This window comes from Hippopotamus amphibius, chromosome 1 (assembly GCF_030028045.1).
Source record: "Hippopotamus amphibius kiboko isolate mHipAmp2 chromosome 1, mHipAmp2.hap2, whole genome shotgun sequence".
NCBI classification, from domain to species: Eukaryota; Metazoa; Chordata; class Mammalia; order Artiodactyla; family Hippopotamidae; genus Hippopotamus; species Hippopotamus amphibius.
The window spans coordinates 11,896,207-11,919,887 of record NC_080186.1 but is presented as its reverse complement, the minus strand read 5'-3'; the positions used below and the strand labels follow the sequence as shown (position 1 = coordinate 11,919,887).

The 23,681-nt window shown below is 43.6% G+C and overlaps 2 protein-coding genes and 1 long non-coding RNA gene across 12 annotated transcripts in view; 1 reads left to right on the top strand and 2 right to left on the bottom strand.

Moving 5' to 3' along the window:
* The window catches only part of PLEKHM2 (pleckstrin homology and RUN domain containing M2), a 37,631-nt gene extending 35,386 nt beyond the window's left edge, over positions 1-2,245 (bottom strand). For 3 of the 5 annotated variants that reach the window (XR_009047746.1, XM_057697185.1, XM_057697209.1), the window contains exon 1: positions 2,114-2,243. Coding sequence is in view for 3 of the 5 variants with exons in the window: in XM_057697185.1 (XP_057553168.1) it covers positions 2,114-2,173 (60 nt within the window). In the remaining 2 variants the exon portion in view is untranslated. Of the gene's footprint in view, positions 1-2,113 lie in introns of all 5 variants that reach the window. The other 2 variants (XM_057697200.1, XM_057697194.1) reach the window with 2 other exon arrangements.
* On the top strand, positions 1,638-6,863 carry LOC130830191 (uncharacterized). Of its 2 annotated transcripts, none has more exons than XR_009047750.1 (3): positions 1,638-1,742; positions 5,550-5,598; positions 6,772-6,863. It is a non-coding gene; the product is annotated as an uncharacterized LOC130830191 (long non-coding RNA). The 2 variants fall into 2 exon arrangements; XR_009047749.1 differs by lacking the exon at positions 1,638-1,742 and adding an exon at positions 4,722-4,812.
* Positions 6,864-15,950: 9,087 nt separating this feature from the next.
* The window catches only part of LOC130830130 (protein DDI1 homolog 2), a 34,778-nt gene continuing 27,047 nt past the window's right edge, over positions 15,951-23,681 (bottom strand). For 2 of the 5 annotated variants that reach the window (XM_057697128.1, XM_057697137.1), the window contains 2 exons: positions 22,775-22,964; positions 15,951-18,149 (listed from right to left, as the gene is read on the bottom strand). In XM_057697128.1, coding sequence (XP_057553111.1) covers positions 16,252-18,149; positions 22,775-22,964 — 2,088 coding nt within the window. In that variant the 3' untranslated portion in view covers positions 15,951-16,251. The other 3 variants (XM_057697146.1, XM_057697154.1, XM_057697162.1) reach the window with 3 other exon arrangements.

Below are 23,681 nucleotides of genomic sequence, written 5' to 3'. Positions count from 1 at the left end.
CTTCCCCCTCCCCCCATGTGAGGACACAGGGAGACGTTATCAGCCTGCAGCCCAAAAGAGGGCCCTCACCAGAACCCAACCATGTTGGGCAAAACTGCCATCCTTGGGCAAAACTGCCATCCTTGGGCAAAACAATTTAAGGAACTTCCCAGGACTCAATGTTTTCAGGCTTCCAGCCTCCAGAACTGTGACAAATAAATGTGTGTTGTTTGCAAGCCACCCAGTCTATGGCGGTTTGTCACAGCAGCCCAAACAGACTAAGACAACTCTTATAAGACTCGGTTAAGCACCGTGCTAAGCCCTCTACATACACACTCTCATCAAATCTGCACAGCAAGCCTAATTTCACCCCTGCTTTACAGATGAGAAAACTGAGGCATGGAGACGGTAAGGAACCTACCCAAGGTTACAGGGTTATTCACTGGCAGGGCAGGGATTCAACTCGGGCCGCCATACTCCAGAATCCACGTTCTAATCCATGATGCTAGTCATGACTCATATTGTGATGCATCCGGGGATGGGTGTCCAGTTTCTAGTGTGCGACATACCTTTGAATGCACGTGTGCTTGTCCAAACGCATACAATGATGAGAATCTTGCTGAGCACACCCAATTCCTTGGTAAGTGGCAGGCTAGTCCACAGCGTGGATCTCTGCCCTCAAAAGATTCGTGCCTACACACGTGATGGAGCGTCCACGACCACCCCCTTTCTACCTGGACTTTCCTCGTTTATTTATAAACTGGAAATCTGAAGATAAAATGCATGGCCTATCTGAAGCCATAACCAGCCCAGATTAGACTAGAAAGGTCAGCAGTCCTCCTTTGCCTTCCATTCCTAAAGATGGATTGCTTTTAGACATAGCATCAGCTCATCCTATACCCCTCGAGTAAGCAAAAACAATAGCCGACTTCATGAGCAAAGCTCAGGAAAACTGAATAAACGGAACTTTTGTTGGATGTCTGCAATGTTGCTTTCAGTTGTACTTTTAGAAGAAACTTTTAGTAAGAGCATTAAAAAGAATCCACTTTTCTTTTTAAGCCACATTGATCTTTCTGAAAGGTAAAATAGCTCGCTGTGTTGCTTTTGAAGAACTTAAGTGGGGGTGGGGTGGGGACATGGTTATTTAAACCTAACGGTTGATTTAATGAACTCTCTTCATTTTGGTCTGTTGAAGTAATTAAACTAATCTGATGAGCCTCCTGCTACCCATCAAGTCATCCCCCTACCACTGCCCCCAGTTTCTGAGACGATCAGGTGAACCAGGAATTCAAATTAGGAAAACCTTCCAACCATAGTCCTCAAGCGATTGTCAATTCTGGTTTGGTTTGAAGTGAATATAAACTCTACCTTTTGGCATGGGACCTTTTCTCAGATAAGCTGACTTCTGCACACCCACAGTTACATGCCTTTAATAGGTCATATTTTTTCTCTACCTGGAATTGGGATATTGCTCTTTACTGCCAAGAGCCCCATACACTGTGGTGTCATCAAATTCCACAGGTCACTGTCCAAAATGTAACGTACTTTAGGTTCTCAATCAAAGCTCTGAAACAAGCTTCTCCAAGACTGCCATCCTTGGGCAAGATTATTCAAGGAACTTCCCAGGACCAGAGGCAGTGTCACCCAGAACTGGGAAGACTGGAAGCTGCTCGTCATGGGCCTTCACCCTGACTGCCGGCTCCCGAGATGCAAGCACAGGGGAGATCAAGGATGCAGGGACGCCGCCCAGGGAGGCGCTGCAGGTGGGGCCCTCCCTGAGCTTTTCTGCTGCTACCCCCAGAGTACCCCAGAGTAGGGGGTGCTGGCGGGGGGCGGCCCCTTTACGTGTCGCAGGCCCCCCGGGCCCGGCGTGTGGAAGCTCCCAGGATGCTGACCTCAACTTTGTTCTTTAAAAATAGCTCTGAGGCAGCGGCGCTCACGTGAGCCGCCCGGCTTCCCCTCCATCGTCCTGGGGCTCCCGGCGGCTCCTCGTCGCCGGGGTCGCGGAGGGAAAGGGCGGTGTCCCGAGACCCGGTGACAGGAGGGACCCCGGCCCGGGCGAGCGCCCCGGGGGGTTAGAAGGGGGCGCTGGATGGGGTCGGGGCCCGGGCCGGGGAGGGCAGGCCGCGCTCACCTTCTTCACCGACAGCGAGATGTTCTCCAGGATCCGGTCCTTCACCTCCCGCGGCTCCATGGCGCCGCCGCCGCCTCCGCCTCCGCCGCCGCCGCCCCGCCGCCGCCGCTTCCCACGCCGGGGCCCCGGGGCCGCCGCCAACCGCTGCCGCCGGCCGTGCGGGGGCTCCGTCGTGCCGGCCGCGGGGCCCGGCGCCCGCCGCCCGGCCCTCTCGCCTCGCCTCGCCCCGCCCGGCCCCTCGCTCCGCCGCGGCCCGGCGGCTCCGGAGCGCGGCCGGCGGGGAAGGAGGCCGAGGGCTGTGAGGAGCGGCGGCGGCGGCGGCGGCAGCGGCGGCGGCGGCGGCAGGAACTGATGTCAGGCGGGGCGGCGCCAAGGCCGCCGGGCGGGCTGGGGCGCCGGCGCCGCGCCCGCGTCCGTGGAGCCGGGACCCCGGAGACGCCCCCCGACCCCCAGACCCAGGGGCTCGGCCCCGCTCAGAGACCCCGGAGCCCCTCCCGCGCTGCGGTCGGGGCCCCCTGGGCCCCGGGGGACCTGGAGGCCCCTCCCCACACACAGCTCAGACGCCACCCGGAGCCGCCCCGAGGCCCCCGAGAACCCCCAGTGCTCAGGCTCTGGCGCTCAGCCCCGCGCCCCGGGACCCCTGGCTTTCGGCCGCGCAGAGACCCCCTCCCGGAGCCGCCCACAGACCCCAGCCGACTGGGGGCCCCCCGGCCCAGGGGGACCCGGCCCCTTCACCGCTCGGCTCCCCACCCTCGCCGCCCAGTCCCAAACTTGCAGGCCACTCCGGGTCCTCGGGGCCCCTCCCGCCTCCAGAACACACCCTCTCCGCCTCACCTTCCTCTTCGCTCCCGGTGCCCCTGCCAGTTCTCACCCTTATCCCACTTCTTCAGCTGGTGCCCAGATCCTGAGGGCCCCCACGGCCCCAGCCCTGAAACCCACCGTAACAGTTTCCCTTCTCCCCACCCCCCACCCCCCTTCCCCAAATTCACCATGTTTTGAAGCCACTTAGAGTTCTCAGTCTCCTGCCTGGCTCACTGACTCATTTGGTGCCCAGATAGGTATCTTCCTGATACAACCATTAGTCCCTCCTTTCTATTCTCTCTCTTTTTTTGGTCAATATATAGTTGTATTTATTTTTTCCCACTTTTTAAAAGTTGAGATGTAGTCGACATATCACGTAGTTTCAGCTGTACGACATGATTCACTATATGTGTATATTGTGAAATGATCATTGCCCTTTTTATTCTTAAGATACCCCAGTTCTCAGCTATAGTGTCCCAGTTTTCCCTCTTCTCTGCTCAGCCTATCCCTCCCTCAGCCTTCCAGATTCAGTCACCCTAGCGCTGATCTGAAACACTGATTGTACAGCTTTTCCTAGATGGACCCCACCCTATACACACCAGAAAGATACCTCCCCATCCCTCAGTTTCCCCAGGAGAGACCCAAGATGGTAGTTATTTTTTGTTTTTATGCGACTGGATCAGGGGACAAAAGTATGTGTCAGAAAAAGGAAGGAGAAACAGATTGCTGAATTCTGTTACCACCCCAGGATCAGGATCGGGGGCAAGATTTCTTAGTACCAACAATGATGATAAAGATGTGTTGAGTACTGACTATGTGCCATGAGCTGAACTAAGTGTTTTCCACACATGTGTCTCATACATCCTCAAATAACAATTCTTGGGACTTTCCTGGTGGTCCAGCGGTTAAGACTCTGCACTCCCAATGCTAGGGGCCCCAGGTTCCATCCCTGGTCAGGGAACTAGATCCCATGTGCCACAACTGAAGACCCGGTGCAGCCAAATAAATAAATAAATATTAAAAAAAAGAAAAAAAGAACACTCAAATAACAATTCTTGTACAGATGAAGAAATTGAGGGGTGAGGGTAATTTGCCTAAAAGTCAAACAGCAAATGGTGGAGCCCAGAAACCATTTGTACCCTCTCCTGAGCCAAGGATCCCTTTACATTTCTTCGTACTCTTCTAAGAGGTAACCCTGTAGACACTTGGTCTAACTCTTTAGGGAAAGAAGCAAAATCCCTAAACCCATGATGTTTTGTTAATAATACTGAGTTCAGGAAAATAGGGGATAACAGCCTCTGAGGAGCCACGCAGAGGGCAGGATGACAGGTGGGGACTGAGGCTACAGTCACTGGACAGGCAGAGAAAAGTCTGAAGGCGGAGGACACATTACTTTGAATTCAGAAATGAACAGCCTGGTGTCCAAAGGTGTTTGTGGCAAGCAGGAGGAAAGCCGGCTTGAATGACCGGTTGGTCTAATAGCTTTGGCGCCCTCCCTTCCTACTACACCCAGACTGGGTACCTACAGGCCCAACTTGTCTGATGCAACTCCAGCTTCTGAGAATCCATTCAGCCCAAAGTGGAACAAACGAGCTTCATGATTCCTCCCTGCTGTTAAGAGCAAGCCGTCTTCTGGGCAGCATCTTCTGCTGGGCACCACCTTCCTGTAAATGGCTACTTGTGGCGTGGGCATATGACAGCTTCAACAGGTGTTATTATGACTTGTTATTAACAGGTGTGATGCAAGGTGGTGGCATTTCTGCCATGTTGTTTCCATCTTCATGCATTGCAGAATAGTCAGATTCAACATCTTACAACATTCAGGAGGAACTTATGGTATCACTACCTAGCAAATTCCTAAGGTTTGCATAGGTATGTGAGCTGATGGGAGAAGTGAGGTACATTTTATTTATTTTTTTAAATAAATTTATGTATTTATTGGCTGTGTGGGGTCTTCGTTGCTGCGCATGGGCTTTCTCTAGTTGCGGCGAGCAGGGGCTACTCTTCATTGTGGTGTGCAGGCTTCTCATTGCTGTGTCTTCTCTTGTGGAGCATGGGCTTTAGGTGTGTGGGCTTCAGTAGTTGTGGCATGTGGGCTCAGTAGTTGTGGCGCATGGGCTTAGTTGCTCTGAAGCATGTGGGATCCTTCCGGGCCAGGGATCGAACCTGTGTCCCCTGCACTGGCAGACAGGTTCTTAACCACGGCGCCACCAGGGAAGCCTGTGAGGTTCATTTTAGTTTCACAAGACTTCTTGCAAGGAAGGGGAGGGGGCCCAGTGTATGTGTGTGTGTGTGTGTGTGTGTGTCTGTGTGTCTGTGTTCGGGCCCAGAGCTCAAATATGGAATCCATCCTTGCCTGTCAAAAACACGAAGAAATAGAAAAGAAAAAAACAGGGTGCCTATCAATCCTGTTATTGGGAGTCATTTAAGTTCAAAATTGAAACGTATTCATTTATTGCACAAGACTTTGCTGATCATGTGGAAAGTGCATGAGACTCTGAGGCATCCAGAATCAAAAGCCTCGACTGAGTCACTCTAGGGCCTCGGGCAAATCTGTCTTAGTTTCCAAACCAGTGACACAGGAAAAATGATCTTGTTCTTGTTCTTTTTCTTTTAAATATTGTCTGAACCTAAGTCTCCTACTGCTGAACACCATCAGATGAAGGAAGAAGTTGGGAAGGCAGGTAAGATCATAAAACTACCAGAGACCTGGCTGACCAGGTCTCCTCTGCTCTCCTTTCCAAAGGTGTGTACTGCCTCAGCGAGGAAAAAGATAAGAAAAAATTCCAGCAACTTCATCCTTAAGAGATACTTGGACAAGATTGTAAACAAAAAAAAGTGGAAGATGGTTTAAGAGATTAATTCCTTCCTCCCCGCCCCTGACTCAAGGCAAATATATTAATATTTCCAGAGGAGAGAGTTAATATTTCCTTGGCCATTAGGCTTGTGAAGCTGCTATTCATCTGAGGAGAGAGAGGAGGGGCTGAGTGTTCCAGGTTCCCACACCTTAACTCCGGCACCTGTAAGTGCAGGGAATCTGCAGCTCCAGGACTGGGAAAACCAAAACAAGGCAGCTTCAATCTAGGGGATTTCATTTTAAAATGTTGAACATCTGGGAATTCCCTGGTTGTCCGGTGGTTAGGACTCGGCACTTCCACTGCCATGGGCCCAGATTTGATCCCTGGTCAGGGAACTAAGATCCCGCAAGATGCGTGACGTGGCAAAAAAAAAAAAATGTTGAACATCCAGTTCCTTCCTCCTTATTGTCCAGCCAGCAAGATGGGTTGGTTGGTGAAAATTGGGACATCATTCAACCTCCCTGCTTCAAAGGCTCCAATAGCTTCTTGTCAGAGCATTTGGAATGACATTCATACTCTTCTCTGGCCTCCAAGGCCGGAGCTGATCTGATTCAGCTTCTCTCCCTGACTCATCTCCTAATCTGTCCGCTGGTGTGTGCCAGCCCCCATCAACCTTCTGTTTCTTTCTTTCTTTCTTTTTTAAAATATTTATTTATTTTGGCTGTGCTGGGTCTTCATTGCAGCATGCAGACTCCCTAGTTGCTAACCTTCTGTTTCTTAAACAAGCTTGCGTGTTCACACCCCAGGGCCTTTGCTGGGAAATTTCTTCCCCAGTGTGGCAGAGGCCTCTAGCTGTTCACCAAAATCTGCTCTCTCCACAGTCACAGCACTGTAGCCACGTAGTGCTAGACCGTATTCCCCGGCCTTCTTTGCAGCAGGCATGGCTATATTATCACGTTCTCTCCAACAGCATTCAAATAGAAATAAAGCGATCCACTTCCAGGATGGGCTGTTAAGCCAGTGGGTATTCCTCCTCCATGCTGGCTCTTCTTCCACCAGGTAGGGTGAAGCAAAGGGGATGTCAGACTTACAGGATGAGAAGAGCCTGGTTCCCTGAATAGTGCCTGGAGGAGATCTGCTATCAACCAGGAACACTTGCCTTGGACTATATAGCACAGGCAAGATTAAAACTTTGTAGTAAATTATTGAAATTTTTGGCGTCTTTGTTCCCTCAGCCTCACCTAACACAATACACCCCAAATCCTCACCTGGCAGGAGTCCTGCCAGCCAGGTCTCAGTTTATTTTTTATTTTTTTATAAATTTACTTATTGGCTGCATTGAGTCTTCGTTGCTGCACACAGTCTTTCTCTAGATGTGGCGAGCGGGGGCTACTCTTCATTGTGGTGTGTGGGCTCTCATCGCCGTGGCTTCTTGTTGTGGAGCATGGGCTTTAGGCACATGGGCTTCAGTAGTTGCGGCACACGGGCTCAATATGTGTGGCTCACGGGCTCTAGAGCACAGGCTCAATAGTTGTGGCACACAGGCTTAGTTGCTCCGCATGTGGGATCTTCCTGGAGCAGGGATGGAACGTGTGTCCCCTGCATTGGCAGGTGGATTCTTAACCACTGCACCACCTAGGAAGTCCCAGGTCTCTGGTTTAAATGTTAGCTTCTCAGAAGATCTTTCTCTTTGATTACTCCATATTAAGTAGCCTGTAATCCCTTACAGTATGCCAACCTACAAAATTTTCATTGTAGAATGTATTACTACCTGCATTAAAAAACAACAACAGGGACTTCCTAGGTGGCACAGTGGTTAAGAATCCACTCGCCAATGCAGGGGACACAGGTTCCATCCCTGCTCCAGGAAGATCCCACATGCCACGGAGCGACTAAGCCTGTGTGCTGCTACTGAAGCCCACGTGCCTAAAGCCTGTGCTCCACAAGGGAAGCCACCGCAGTGAGGAGCCCGTCCACCACAATAAAGAGTAGCCCCTGCTCGCCACAACTAGAGAAAGCCTGTGTGCAGCAAAGAAGACCCAATGCAGCCAATAAATAAATAAATAAATAAAATCCACATTAAACTCAAGGTCAACAGGCATCCTGAGCAAGAATCCCTAAATCTGCAAGCTGACCTCAGTGACCTGGCTAGGTTTGAGACAGTTTGTCATTCCACTTACGGGCCTCTGAGATGATAAACTGTGGCCCCATAACAGTGTTCATGGATTTATTAATTCAATACCTATTTGAGGGCCTACTATGCACAAGGCAAAGTTCTAAGCACTGGCAGATAGCAGTGAAAAGGAGCCATAAATCCCTACTCTCATGGAGCTTACATTTTAATGGGGGAGAAAGATAAATAAGAGACAGAAATGAAATGCAGAGTATGGTAGGTAGTGTCGGTGTGAAGGAGAAAAAGGAGGCGAAGTGACAAGGTAGCCACAGAAGGCCTTGTTGAGGTGGTACTTGATTAAAGACCTAAAGGAAGTGAGAAAAAAAGCCATGAAGGTGTTTGGGGAAAGAACATCCCAGAACAAGAAAATAGTGAATACAGAGGCCCTGAAGAGGGAGATAGCATGGCGACTGCAAGGAATGTGTAGGTCAGAGTGCCTTACAGCTGAGTGAGGGGGAGGCAGGCAGGAGGTGCTGGCAGAGAGGTGCACAGGGGCCTTGGAGGCATTATAAGGGCTTTGGCTTTTACCCTCAGTGATATGGGGGCCCACTGAGGGGTTTTAGGAGAGGTGTGCGTGATCAGATTTAACAGAATCATGCTGGCTGTTGTGCTAAGAACATTATGTAGACAAGGGTGGGAGCAGGGAGACATTGCAATAACCCAGGTGAGAAGTGATGGTGCCTTGATCAGATTCTAGAAAAGATCAGCATTTCGAATATATTTTCAAGTGGAGCCAACAGGATTTAGGATGGGTTGAATGTAGTCATGAAAGAAAGGAGTCAAGGTTTGAGTGAACAGCTAGAAGGATGAAGTTGCCGTTTAATTCTCAGGGGAAGACAGAGCAGCAGGTTGGGGCACGAGTATTTTTGGCTCAGGGAACTTCAACTGGAGTCAAACAGGGAAAATGTTGGCTTTTAGTTAACTTTCTAGGAGGAACCAAGCCACCCTAGCTCTAATTATTTCCCCCCCCCTTTTTTTTTAGGGACAAAAATCCATAGATAAGGATTGATATAGTTAGTTGGTTAATTCCATTAGAACACTAATAGTTCTGAACAGGGAAGCAGTATCTGGTGACAATTTAGCCCTTTTATGTAAGATGGCAATATGTTCTCCTTAAATCGCATTCTGAAATTTAGAACTATGTTCTTTTTGGAACTCTTATTTTTTCCTTATTTCTCTGTATTTCTATTTTTAAATGTATATCCTACCCTTTTCTTAGATTTTCCTCCTCCAAGCTGTAGATATATAGATTCCTGCCATAAACCCCCCAATGCATTTATTTCCCTGATACTCTTAAAATCATCAGTACTTCTTAGCTCCAACTAGAAGTAGCCTTTGCTCTCAGCATTCTTTTTAGATAGGCAAGAAAAGGTAACAGAACAAGGGGGGACTTGTCTAAACTACTCCCTGTATACATCAGCTGATCCACGTACATTGGAAATCCTCTCAAATAAAGGGTCCGCAGCACAAACTCATGCCCAAAGCAGTAACTCCACACTACTGAACTTCCCAGGGTGTTTCCAACTTACTCACGAACCCCTACAACCACCCCAATAGCCCCCATCTTATAGATGAGGAAACTGAGGCACAGAAAGGCTAGGGAAGTCACCCAAAGTCACACAGCTAGGAAGTGGCAGAGCTGGAATTCTCACCCGAGCAGCCTAGCTCTAGAGACTAGCCTGAACCATAATACCCTGTCACCAGGGTTGTTTCTCTTGCTGTGCGTCCACTGCTGGTGCACTCACCAAATGCACACACTTCACATCAGCAGGTGGCCGTGTTCCCCTGCGGTGTTCATCTGGAGGTGACTAACGGCTTGGAGATGCCCACTTCTTTGGGGGTTTAGGTTCATGGCCACAAGTCACAGTGCCTGGGTGTAAGTTATTTAAAGGGGAGGGAGACAGAGACAAGGACAAAAGTAACCAACCATCTCAATTTAAAAGAAACTGATCCAACAAGAGTCTTACGATAAAAACTTTATTGTCTTAAATATCAAATGTTTTACACATCACTTTTTCTTCAGAAAGTTCCTATTAAAAAAAGAAAAATAAAATAAAGTGTTTTGATTACTTAGGGCTGACTTACATTTCAGTATGTGACAAAAACTCAAACCCAAATGCATCTAGTTCACTCAGTTGCAGACACGTCCTATGTCCAGCCCCTAAACCAATGGCACAATGCAACCAACTGTGGGATTCCTGAGTTTGGTTCCCTTAAGTTCTCAGAGTTTTCCCAACTCTCAAAACCAAAGCATTATGGGAGTGAAAAAGCTATTGGCAAGCCTATTTTGCCAATCAGCCTAGTTCTTGTAAGATGCAGTAGTCTCAAAGCTTAAAGAAAAATCAGGAAAGCAATAAAAGAACACTTGCAAGAACAAATAAGGGAGAAAAGAGGGGTTTCTATTTGCTAAAATTTGCCAAATATGGCCACAAAACTGGTAAACAAATCTTGAGTGCAAAGGCCATTAGCCCAACTTGCCACGGAAATAAAATTTTGAATAAAAATGGGCAAGTCAATGTTCATTGTAGTCGCACAGTAAAAATAGCAAATGAATTGATCTATGTCACCAGAGCTACTTCAAAATGATGATCAAGAGGAGAATGGAAATATCATCATTTAGAGGAAAAGGTCTCAGATGGGAAGCATAAACTCAAAGCTGTGGGGCCTTCAGGGAAAGAAAAAGAAGGCTGGTCAGCATCAGGCAATCTCAGACCAAACGAATCTGGAAACAAACTGATATGACTGCCCCTGAAAGGAAATTACAGCGGTCTACCTTTCTTTAAGTCACTGATGCATCATTCAAGCTTGTATGTAAAACAAACTCCTGGTAAGCAAAATAATTTGTTAGTCATGTATCTTCCCAGGAAAAAAATACACCAGCATGCCCCTTCCCCAAGTAAGCTAATGAAAATCTTATGGTACGTATTAAGAGAAACATAATTCTGTAAAAATTATTCTTATTGTGTATTCCACACCCCCACCCCAAGTCTTCTGTAGTTTGCTTAACTTCTTTAGGTAAAAGAAATGTCCTCTAACCCCTACACCCCTGCACCAATTACTCTGTAGATTTCATTCCCTAAGATTGTGCTCTAAAACTTATCTGCTTTATCCTCTCACCCTTCACAGCCCCTAAAGGGTCTAGATTACCAATCACCAATACATAACTGATAAGCCTGTGAGAGTTTTCTAACTGTAAACCTCAGAAGTCACTAGTAGTTAAGGTTCAGAAATGCTACTTGTATCCTTCAGGCTTACTGCATACAAGGTGATCTTTTAAATAATGGATTAAAGAATGTCCTTTTGATGGAGCTGTCCTGTGGAAAGATCTGGTAGAGCTTTGAATCTTCTTGTAAATAAATTCTGCCCACCACCCAGTCCCAGAACCATTGCTTGCTACATTTTCTGCTCTAGATTCCTATTTTCACATCTTGCACCCAGATGCTTTAAAACAGCAAATCCTCCAGAATCCTCCGCTAAGTCCTGTCGGCCCAGATGGTTAGTATTCCAGAGCAGCCGTGCTCAGAGACAGAGTGGGAAGGGTGCCGCAGCACCCTCCAGATTTCTACCCTGCATGGAAGGAGGGCCTCATGGAAGGAAAGGCTGACTGCCACTGGTGCGTATTAGGTCATCTTCCACTTACTTGCACTTCTACTTCTATCCTGTCCATTCCCCCTCCACCAACAGTATAAATTGATCTCTGAATCCTTGATCTCTTCAAGTATTTCTACCAAATGTTACAACATTTTTTGTTGGTTTCTCCAATTTCATTTTTTTAAAAACATTTTTTAAGAGCAGTTTTAGGTTCATAGCATCTAATTCCATTCTGAGACTGACTTTCCCAGTGTTCCCTGAATTTGAACCAAATCATCCTAGTATGACTTTTAAAATAAATGATGCTGATAGGCAAAAATGGATCTTGCACTTGAAGCTAAAATTTGCTTCTTGTCTCTTTACTAGACTGAAAGCTTCACAGCTTCCGGTCTGTTTTAGTCACTCCTGTATCACCAGTGCTGACCAGTACCTGGCATGCAGGCACTTCATGTTTAAATGAATAATGAATTCTTTTTCAAAGATTCAAACTGCATAGCCTTCAAGAGAGTAAAAGTTTCCTGTTCAAACATACAAGATTTTCTTGAACTTTTTTTCTCTGCCTTCACCACCACAACACTGACAGTGCAACAAAGAACATAAACACTTAGAAACCAATTTTGGGGGTATGCCTGATGCAAAAATGCCACATCATAATCCTTCTGTCTGGGGAAATCTAATGATTTGGTGCAGGATAATTCTCCATCAACAACAGAGGTGAGCCTCAGGACCCCTCCATGCATGCCGATCTCCAGCAGGGCCTTTTTCAGAGTACCCCCCCTCCTTTATTCCCCACCCAAATTTGATGCCTCTGTTATTTGGGGAAACTAAGGCACAAGAGAAAAATCAAGCATATTAAAGGATCCTCCCCTAAGTCTTCTGATTTATTCAATGAACTCCTAGTAACACCTACTGAAGGACCACAAAGGTAGAGAACTTGAGCCATGATTTTACATTTTAGTTCTCAAGGACATACTTTGAATTTACCTTGTTGCTAAGAGGAACTGGCATTTTTAAATCTTTCAGAGAGAAAGCTATTTTTGTTTTACGGAACTCCTAACACGAAAGGTAACATTCATCTTCTCGGAAGGGAAACTCTTGAGAACTCTTGTTTCTTTCTAGTTCAGCCACAGACTACACTAAGTCACCAAATTCCAAGGAGAAACTTGGCTTTTTGGTATTTGTGCTAGAGAATGCATAATCCAGTCAGCTTCTCTTATGCTATGTTACCAGTGATAACAACTCTGAAATACGCAGCGGTTCAGCGATCCTGCTTACACTCTCTGCAGGTGGCAAACAGACAGGAGAAGGCAATCAGAATGTACTGCAACTCTTCTGGCCAGTTACCGGCAAGGGTGTTTTTTATATACATAAAACCCACCATAATTGGAGACTGTATCTGTAGATATAAAAATTGTTTGCTTTTTAAATCTATGTAAAATTAAACTGCAGGACATCTGTCTATCACACATGTATATATACACATGAGCTGACGGTTAAACCAACTAAACTTTTATGGCTTTTCCTAGAGATAGAAAGCTGTGCTAAGGGAAAAACAGGCAGATTCCACCTTAACTGGTAATCATAAAATCAGTGACACAAAAAGTCTCATATATCTTTCCATGTAATGCTCTCACTGGAGAAATGCTTTGGGAAAAAATACACGGTGTGTGTCTCCCTTCCGTATATATGGAGACAAGGAGCTCTGGAAAGTTTTGTAGGCTGCAAGGCAGAATAGTTTTCATACACACTCACCATCTATCTAGTTCCCTCTGCCAAGTAACTGGTAGTCTTTGTATGTTAATGGCTAAAGCCCAAACTGTGGGATGAAGGCTATTGGCTGATGTCTGGATGCCTAAAGAGGTACAAGTGGAAATAATTCTCACCAGCTGCAATGGCAAAATCCATATAGCCTAGGTATAGCTGTCTGGTTACCAAGCATACTCTTACACAGAGGAACCAACTAAAGGGAAACTGCAGGAGTTATACAGGTTAATTTTCTCCTCTCTTTGGTGAATAAGCAGACATTGCCCTTGGAGGTAAGCACTGATCACTAGGTTGTCCGTCACTGGTTATGGCAAACGAGCTACCCAGTAAAGCTGCCCATTACTGGTTATGGCTGGCCATTATCAGTTCTGCTGGCAACCAGAGGAGTTCACAATGATTTGATCTTATTCTTGAAGAAGTTAATCTCTAATTTCTGCAATTTGAATACAAGTTGAAAATGAAGGTTCACTAGTGTCATGTTCCTTAATTCCTTCTGTGTTTTAGAACTGCTGAATTTAAAAAATGATTCTAAATCCTGACAATGTCAACAACTTTACTTTTTGTACAAACGAAGGACAGGAAGATTTAAAAAATCAAAAGCAATTATAAGTTGAAAGATAAATGATGAAAAAGGACAAGGATATTTGGCAAGTGGGTTAATAAGCTCGAAGTATTCCGAATAAGAATACGTGTACAACTATAGGCCTATCCAATTTTCTCCTAGAAATAAATACACATATACATACAATAAAAGCTATTGTAATGAAACCTTTTCCAGACTGATATTCTATATCCCACCTGGGATTTACTCCCAAATCCCCACACTGCGAAAATTCAGTGGCCAAGCCTCTGAACAGTGTTCAGAGGAACTGCTAGTACAGAAAACTCTGAGGCCCATCTTCAAACAGAAGGCCTTTCTGGAGGAGTCTACTGTCGTTGATAAGTCCCCCCACCCTACACTCACCCCACTTTGTAACCCTAAAGATTTATAAGCCTAGAATAAATTCCCAATCATACCCATAAAGCAAATCAGGGGCCCATTGCATTGCTACTAAATTTTGCTCAATCATAGCACCACTACTTAATTACAGTCACAGCTCTAAGTCAGTTGACAGAAATCCTACAAGCAGGTTCCTAGTGCATCTTACTTCTTTGGTGTAGGGCAGGCAAAAGGGACTACAGCACATGATTGCCTAAAAGAACACTTTAAAGACAATCTGGCTAACTTGTTCTGAGCGCCCTTCTGAACACAGTAAACTACAACGCTTTCTGTCAACCATTCCCTAACTTCAGAGGGTCATGAGGAATCTATACAACTTTCCACCATATCACTCAAGGCTCCTAACACACATACAAACCTCACAGCAAAGAGAAAGAAGATGGAATAGGGTAAAAGAGAAATGTCTAAGTGCCCCCAAATTAAAATTTAAAAAACTCCTGAGATATGAGCCTTCATTTTGATTGTGCTCAATGACGTGAATTTTGACAGAAAGAATAAGCTTTCAAAGACAGTAAGACTTTAGACAAAAATCACTTACAATCAAAAGTTCACAAATCACCCTTTTGAACCTTCTGTTTCTTACACATTGCAAATTATAAGCTGGAATCAGGAATTCTCATTCTCAAAATCCTCTTCAATGAAACCAAGATTTCAGATTCCTGCTAGGTACACAAGAGAGTTTATTTTCCAGGAAAAAAAAAGTATCTAAAATCTACCCAGTAGAATTATTGCACAGTGGGGCCCACAGGACAATGATTTCCAAGGGCTAGTCCTCATATAAAAAAAGGCCACAATAAATACATCTATATACTATGCCCCACTCTAACTTGACATGTGTAAACACAAATATGATGAATCTTGCTTAAAAAAAGAAACTCCTGAGGAAAGAAAGGGATGGAAAACTCTACCAAGGCCACTTGAGTCAGAAACTCCAATTACTATTTCCACTGCCATAAAAGACACTCACCAAACAGACTGACCATTCCAAGCACCAAGATGAACCAGTGACAAGGTTTCCACACTTGAATATTTCACTCAGATCACAGCTCAAAATGAGCTTTGGAAGAACTTCCTAGAAGATGAGTTTGGAAAGGAAATAAACTGCTGGCAATCAACCCATTAGTTGAACATAAGTTCATCATTAGTCTTTAAGGGCTGAGATACGATCAGTGAGATGCTACCAAACCTAATCGCTAGAAAATTCCAGTGTTTAGGCCATTATTTTTCACTCACAGTTCTTGAAACATCACCATGACATTTGCAATTGGAATTACAGTTTTTTCTTTCTTTCTTTTTTTAATCTGGGTAGCACCATGTTTCGCTCTAATATTAATTCCCACTCAAGATATCTGGCAATCCATGCAGCAGCCTGTGATGTACAAAGCAGTCCAAGTTTTAAACTCTTCCCAACTCATCCCATTAAAATGTTAAATCCTAACCACAAGAATAAAAACATACCACTCTAGGAGATATTCTTCAATTTTCTGTCACAACTGATGAATCATAACACACAGAGCACTAAGTATGATTCCAAACACCAAACCATGTGATCAAGTTTGTAAACCAAAAATTGAGTTAACAAGCCATACCTTGCCTATAGGACAGACACAGCCAAATTATGAAGTTGATCTGCTTTTAGCTGCATGGGTGGTGGGATTTCTCATGGCTTCTGCTTTTTAAAGCATTCGCTCTCATTCTAAAATGGTATGCTATACACAAAACCATTAATTTTATTCCAGAATACATCATCTTAATGATGATAAAAAGCTTTTGTATGCACATACTGCCAGTACATTTAAAAAGGCCCAAATTTTAACAAATAGACAAATTCATCAGACAAGAGATCATAAATTACTTTGGCCGAAAAAAATCTTTAAAAAAAATCTGGCTCAACATTCTGCTTGCAGATTTCTACATATACTGTATATGTGGTGAGTGTGTATGTGTGTGTGTAGATATATAGCTTCTTATTTTCAGGAAATGGAGTATGGTCTAGCCCACTTTTCCATGGTTACGTAGGAACTACAATGTTCTTTGCTAGCAAAACAAGAAGTGCAAGGTCTGCATTTCCACCAACTCGATGCAAAGCCCCAAGAGCTTCCTGCAAAGTAAAGCCAGCACGGAGAATCCGGTCAATGTCTGCAGCAGGAAAAATTAATGGTGCAAGAAAGGAGGGACTTGATGATGGATGGCTGGTAGGTGGTTCAAATTCTAGAAGTGGCCCTGCAGCTTCAGGACAGACATTTTCTCTGGTCTCAGGCCTGTCTGTCACTGGATTCTGTATGCCCTGACCCAAATCTTTAACCAATATGAAACTGGATGACAAGGACTCAGTTTGCTCAGAGGTCTGATTGAGTGCATCCTCCTCACCTGCTAAAAGTCTGGGTGAAATTTCTACACCTAAGGTGCAATGAACTTGATTAGATGTTTCAGCTGAGGCCGGAGTGACAGAACTGCTCTCATTTATTGACTCTTTAGACTCGGCGACACCTCCCTTATCAGTTAACAGGCCATGACCTGGATCCCTGAAGTTAATATTTTCTAGTTCTTCTACTCCACCGTCAGTTGAAGTGTCTGTTAATTCTTCCATCTTCACTGATACAGATATGGCCTGATGAATGGAGACCTGTGAACACTGTTCACTCTGGGTAGCTGCAAGATGCTCATTTTGGGCCCATCTTTCAGAAGGGTCCTTAATACCTGTCTGACCCTCAGTTACTGTCTCTGATTGACAGGTAACTTCTTCAGATGTGTTTTCTGAAGCCGGTTTACTACTAATAACCAAAAGTTCATGAAGTTCCTTCAAGGCTGCTGTTATAGATGAGCAAGATTCCTCTGTTGACTCTACAGAGGGCTGACAACTGCCACAGAGACTTATTAAAGAGGAGGGGCAATTCTCGTATTCTTTACTTGTTCCAGACATTTCAACATTACCTTCTGGAAGCTGTAAATCCTGAGTGGAAATGGAATTACTCAAAATTTCAGAGGAAGGATTACATTTTGACGTTTCTACTTCCATCAAGGGATTATCTAAGGTGAGATCAGATGCACCAATGTTCTTGACATTCGTATTCTGACTGCCTGCTGAATTAAGCACAGCAACTAGGGACTGTTCAACTATATCCACTTCCATAAGTGTTTCTGAATTTGAGCAGCCAAAGCATCCTGAAGGTAGCATATTTTTCTCTGTATCCGAAAGGTCCACATTCTGCTGTAGCCTGTCTCCTTTCATTGTAGCTTCCAAATCAACATTTCTTTGTTGATTCTGTTGCCTTTCTCCAAGAAGCTCAAGGTCCCCTGTGTTACAAAGATCTTCTCGGTCATGTGGAGCATTCTGTTGTATAACCTCCTGCTGTTCATTCCTTGGTTCTTCATGCTGCTGAAGGCCATTCACTTGACTCAGGTCCTGATATTCTGGATGCCAACCTTCTTCACCTTTAAGCTTCTGTGGTTCTTGCATCCTAGTAGTTGTGACAGCTAAATGAGCTTCCTGTCTTGTGTGGAGATGAGATTTGAGGCCCTGGGTGCTTCTTTCAGCAGCTTTCTCAGGGTTATCTGCAACAGTGGCTTCTTCGAGTGAACTCTGCAAAGGCATAGCTGGACTCTGGTTCGCTGGAGCATCGTCTGCTGAAGAAGTACAATCTGAAAGATCCTGTGGAGGAAGATGTTCTTTCTTTTCAGAGGTTACCTGGAACTCAGCTGAAGCTTTCGAAGCCTTCACAGCTTTAGGTTCAATGCTGTCTGGGTCACTGGGCTTGATAGGGCAGACTGAAGCAGAGACAGAGGGAGCAAGACTTGCAGGATTACCAATCTCAGGACTCTGTCCTGAAGGATGGGCTTGATGGTTAAATCCATCTGAAGTTGGTAATGATGACATTCCCAGTGAGGTAGTTTCTTTACCGCTTTTCTCTATATAGAACAACAGTGAAAGGAAAAGGATGAATTAGCAGGTTACAAAGGCCATTAAATTATCAGAGAATATAAATCTAAACAGGAGAGAACAAAATCAGGTCCTCTGTCTTATACAAGACTTTATATAAGAACCATTCCTGTGGTGGACAATTGAATATCATAGCATCAGCATAAAAGGTAGGTATGTTCTTAACAAAATATATATTGTAATTCAATATTTTTATTTAAGTACCACATAATGGCTGAGTTAGTGCTCAAGACTGAAGGACATTTATGTATCTTTATTCTCAGTGGGTTCAGAACTCCAGAATAGTTTCTCCAAGTGTGTTCTCTCTACCACTTGCTCTAAAATCACCTGAGATGTTTGCTAAGAATGCAGATTCTAGGACACCATTCTTGGGAGAAAACCCAGAAATCTGTATTTTCAGTAAGTTCCTCAGGTGATTCTTAAGCACAATACAGTCTTGAGGATTTTGGTACTAGAATGATTCTCATGCCAATTCACTTTCAGTGGGTCAAATGTGAACAATGAGAAGTCTAAAACCAGGTGTATCTGGGACAAAGCAGGAATTATAAAGAGAGAAAAGAATGTGATACTACCCAGGGACCTCCAGAAGACAGAGAAGCAAACATTATATTTATTTCTATCTAAACATTCCAAAAACCATGTGAGCTTGACTCAGAACAAAAATAAAGCTAAAGATCAAGCAGATTAAACCCCAATTATTATCTTACCAAAGAATTATCAGTTACTTTATCACATTAACATAGTACCACTAAGTAAGAACATTTAAGTACTTTAAGGGCAGGGAAGTGGGGGCAGGGGAGGGCAGTGGAGGGATACAGTTCACAAGTTTTCCAACAGGCAGTAACAGTTTAGATCCACTGCAACTCACTGACCACTCACAAAAGATGGAAGGCTTAAATACCACACCTCAATGTAAACATCATGATGTTATTAAACATCAGTTCCAACTCTCCTTTTGCCACTAATCCAATTAAAAATTGACCTCTATGCAATTATTACAAGATCTTTAATTAAAAGTCAAAAGCTGGTAACAAAAATGACATCACAATACAAACTATTGGGACAGATGTGACTCAAATACTTCATGTTGACTGTACCTTAAGAAGTCATGAAGCAATGCAGTTATGATTCAAATGGCTCTAAATCATTCTAATCCAATATAGGTTAACAGCATGAAAAGACAAAGCACTATGACTTCACAAGAAGTCAGTAACTTAAAGTTTAGGGATAAACAGGAAAACAGCATATATCTCAGTGCAAACTATATTCATTAGAGTCTAGAAACACAGTTATTAGTTTTATTTATCAGTCTCTAAGGCTGACTCTGAAAGTGGTTCAATTTTGAGTTAATGAGAACAGAAAGATGCATTGTAGTGAAATATCCATGTTAGCAGCATAGAGGTGGGGGAAAGTAACGGCCTTCTGGCAAAGGTATGCCAGTTACAACAACTGGGTGAGATGAAGGTGAATATGACCTCAATGTATTCCGTACTCACTATGAAAGCAGCATATAGTCCTCCTGTAGCTGAGATGGTCAGTGTCACTGGCCTAAGTCCTACATGTAGGGGAGGACTGGGTCAGTACTATAGGATAGGAGAAGAGGATGAGGACAACGGACATTAATAATTAAATACGGCTGCCTTTAACCCATCCTTACAAGGAAAATGAAAGAAAGAAGCAATTACATGCTATATATCTAATTACAACCAGCCTGCAAACCCCTATAAAGTCTTAGGTTGACTGCCTAAAAAGACCACCTTTCCTCCTTTTAATAAATCAGTCAGTACACTCAGGCTGACATTTATCATATTTACACTACAGGGAAATGGAAGCAGAGTGCCTCCTGTGGAAAAACTGTCAGGCTAGGGAGAGAGGGAAAAGCAAAGTTTCAGCTCTTGCTGGAAGATTAAACTTCAGTCCTGCCTACGTTACTGACTCTGTCACCCTGGCCAAGTCACCTGGCCTTGCCTAAACTTCCATTTCTTCCTCAACAGAATGAAAATTTCAGCCCCTCTATAATGCTGGCAGTTGTGAGCAGTAATGTGAAAGATACACTTTCAGTTTTTCAGAAGAAAGGGACTTACAAAATCCCTAACAACGTAATCATCTCCAGCAGCAGAGCGCTGTGATACTGATATTCCTGGCTTCATATTCACAACGGTCACTTGTTCTCACTGGGATTTTTCCCCCTCAGACTGTTATAATGACTGATAAAATGTTAAATAGGAAATCATGCTTAGATATGTATGTATGCCAACATACAAATATATATACAGGCTAGTTATAATTAGATTAAACGACGTGAAATGGTGAATGACAGAGGCTAAATTTTGGAACTGCTTCGGTTTATGCAAAGACTTTCAGACCACAGACGACGACTGGTGGAAGGCTTAACGTGGCGTCTATAAATACCTGGTCTGGGGCCCACTCCAGCTGCAGCACACACACACTACATGCATCATGGCTTCTGACGCTCTGTTTGAATTAGGAAACAGACAAGCAAACTTGGGTTAACAACGCAAACCACACAGCATGCAGGGTTATAGTCTCCATTCCTTTGCCATCTTTAAGATCGGGAACTGGTAGAGTCAAAGTGTGGGAATGTTCCTGTAGCTTGGACATCAAGAAGATTTGCTGGTTGCTTTAATTCTCTCACAATACATAAAGCAATGTGTCAATTTCAATAGCTTTTCAACAGAACTTGGAAAAAAATTAATTTTACACACCTACACAGAGAATTCAAGGGCAAACGTGAAACAGGTGAGAAAAAGCAGACCCACAGACAGAATTACACGCTATGGAAATCTTCTTATGGAGTGAATATATAATAGAAACTTTCAAAACTTCTTTCTCAGTTGAGATTTATTTTTGGAAGAAAAACCAAAACTGATTACCTATCCTGGCTTACCTTTTTTATTTTTTCAAATACTCTGAATTATTTTTTTTTAAGTATTTTTTAATCTACAGAAAAGACAAAGATATTCTGCTATAGAGAATCCACCAAAAAGACAGTTTTTAGCAAAAATACATTCACCTGCTATGTCCAGAGGTAGGTGATTTTGATAATAGTGGGAAGCTGAGGTTCCAAACAAACAGAACCTGATGTTGAAGAATTATCTCACTATTTAAACATTATAAAAATTAGCACAAGCGAAACACTGTCAGTAACAAAAGGTCACATGGGTAAAAAGCCATTCCCTTTGAATCCTTTAAAACTGGTGCGCCCCCTTCACTATGGCTGAAAACATCTGTGACTTCTATTTTAATCTCCTAAACTTTTTATTAAAAGAAAGTAATTACTCAAAGAGGGTAACTGTTAGTAGGTTATAAAGCACTGCAACCATCAGCTAGTGTTTCTCAAATAAAAGCACCAAAACTGTGGTGGGGAATAGAAGTTTCACAAAATGGTAATATACCCTCATTTTATTCATATATAGTATTATGATAAGCTGACAAGTTACTTTAAAAAAAAAAATAAGTAAAACCTTCCAAGAAGGTATATCAAACTCATTCCAGCTTGCCTTGCAGGTAAGGTTAAAACTACTAATTTAGCTTCTCTCTGTCTGGTTGTTCAAAATTCTCGCCTTCTAACAAAACATTTAAATTACAACCCAAACTGTAGTTTATATGTAAAGCTAAGCCAAAAGGTGGTGGTGGAGTAGATTCTGAACAAAGCCAACTTGGAAACTCCATCTGCTCTTCACACTCATTCTAGAGTCTCGAGGCTGGACCACTGGATGTTATCCGGTGACACACGCTGGCGAAATCTGGCTACTTACTGTTAAAGCTCTTATCCTTTTGTCCTCAGGAGAAAGCTATTCCCTGAACTTGTAGCTCTAATACATTTTACTACAGCAGCAAATGCAATGTGTGATATTAGTCGCTAATGAATAATTATAGCTCAAGACTTTAAAATAACCCACACTTAAAGTGAATTCCCTTCAGCTTCTAAAAAATATATCCCAGAGCCACTGTTCTGTAACAGATGGGGAAAATTTATCCACAGAAGTGGGATTTCAGCATAACTGTGTCCCTCCATTTTACCCAGAAAATTTGTCTTCATCTTTAGAATTAAAGAAGCTACAACAACTGAGACTTAGGGGAAAAAAGTATTAGGTAGCTTCATTTCGTTGGCAGCACTTTCAGTAGATATTAAATAGGTTGGGGCTGCTTAGTCACAGACATAATGTCATCCTCCAAAATAAACGGACCTAAGGAAGGAACAACAAAACTTCCAGGGAACTGCTGAACTCAAAAGGAAGTTTCTGCTTACTGTTATAATTTTCTTCAAGAAAAAAAAAAGACAAGATTCTTTAGGAATCCCACCAAAATGTGCCTAAGCAAAGAACTCCCCCCAGTCTATCTTGCACACAGCAATGGATTGCTGTTTCTGGATCTGCTGAAACATGGGAGTTTTTCTGTATTGTATTTAGAGATGGGAGGAGGTGGTAAGAAGACAAGGAACACACCTGCAACCGGACGATGAGACTGATGACGAACTGGAAAGGTCCTTACTCCCCCCTGAAGCTCGAACCTCCCTGGCTCACCCACCAATAACAAGAGTATTATTCAAGAGGTTGGCCATTCCAAATACCTGCATCCTCTACGGATTTCTGAAGGGCTTCTGCTAATTCTTGGTCTGCAATCTCCTCTGGCCGTACTTCCTCTCGCCCGGCCCCATATGCCAACCGGGCACACTCTGGTAACTCCCCCTCAGGAAGGAAGGTGGTCTTTGAGCCTGTGGTGCCGATCACGAGTACATTTTTCTTGAGGTCAATGGAACACTTAGAAAAAGAAACCAAAGACTGATCATAGCAGGTAAAACATGACGCAGGAAAATTATGACCCTAAATTTAAAACTCCATTCACAAAGAACAACACTGACAGAGATGGCTCAAAAAACCGATTTTACCTGAAAGTATTTAAACTTTAACTTATATGACACTGTTAATTTAGACTCCTTTTTAATATTTAAATTGTATAGCAGAACAATCTTTATGGGACATAGTACACACGTCTTTGTCAAACACAGCAATTGTTCATGTCTGAATTTAAATGTAATACACAGTCATTGTACAAAATTTGGAAAACTGCCAGCCATAGTCAGCAGCCACACCTTTTAGAAACATATAAGTGATTTTTAAAACAATAAAATGGTGACATCCAATTTATACAGGTCTACATTTTAGCTTTTTGCTTAGTGTATAAAGTATAGCTTACATTTAAAGTCTATACCAATGGTCTCAAAAGTGATATATGGACGAGGCAAGCTCTACAAAAGTATTCTATATTTCATACTTACACTGTCCCCCTTTTCAGTAGATTTTTATAATTACTTAATATAGGACAGTTACACACGTATGTTTTGAATCTGTAAAGCTGGAGACTGCTAGTCTATATACCATGACTTAAAAACAGGGAAAGACAGATAGATAGATAGATAAATAGGGAAAGATTACTGACAAGTTAATAGATTAGGTTTTATTGAGTTTTACTTATAC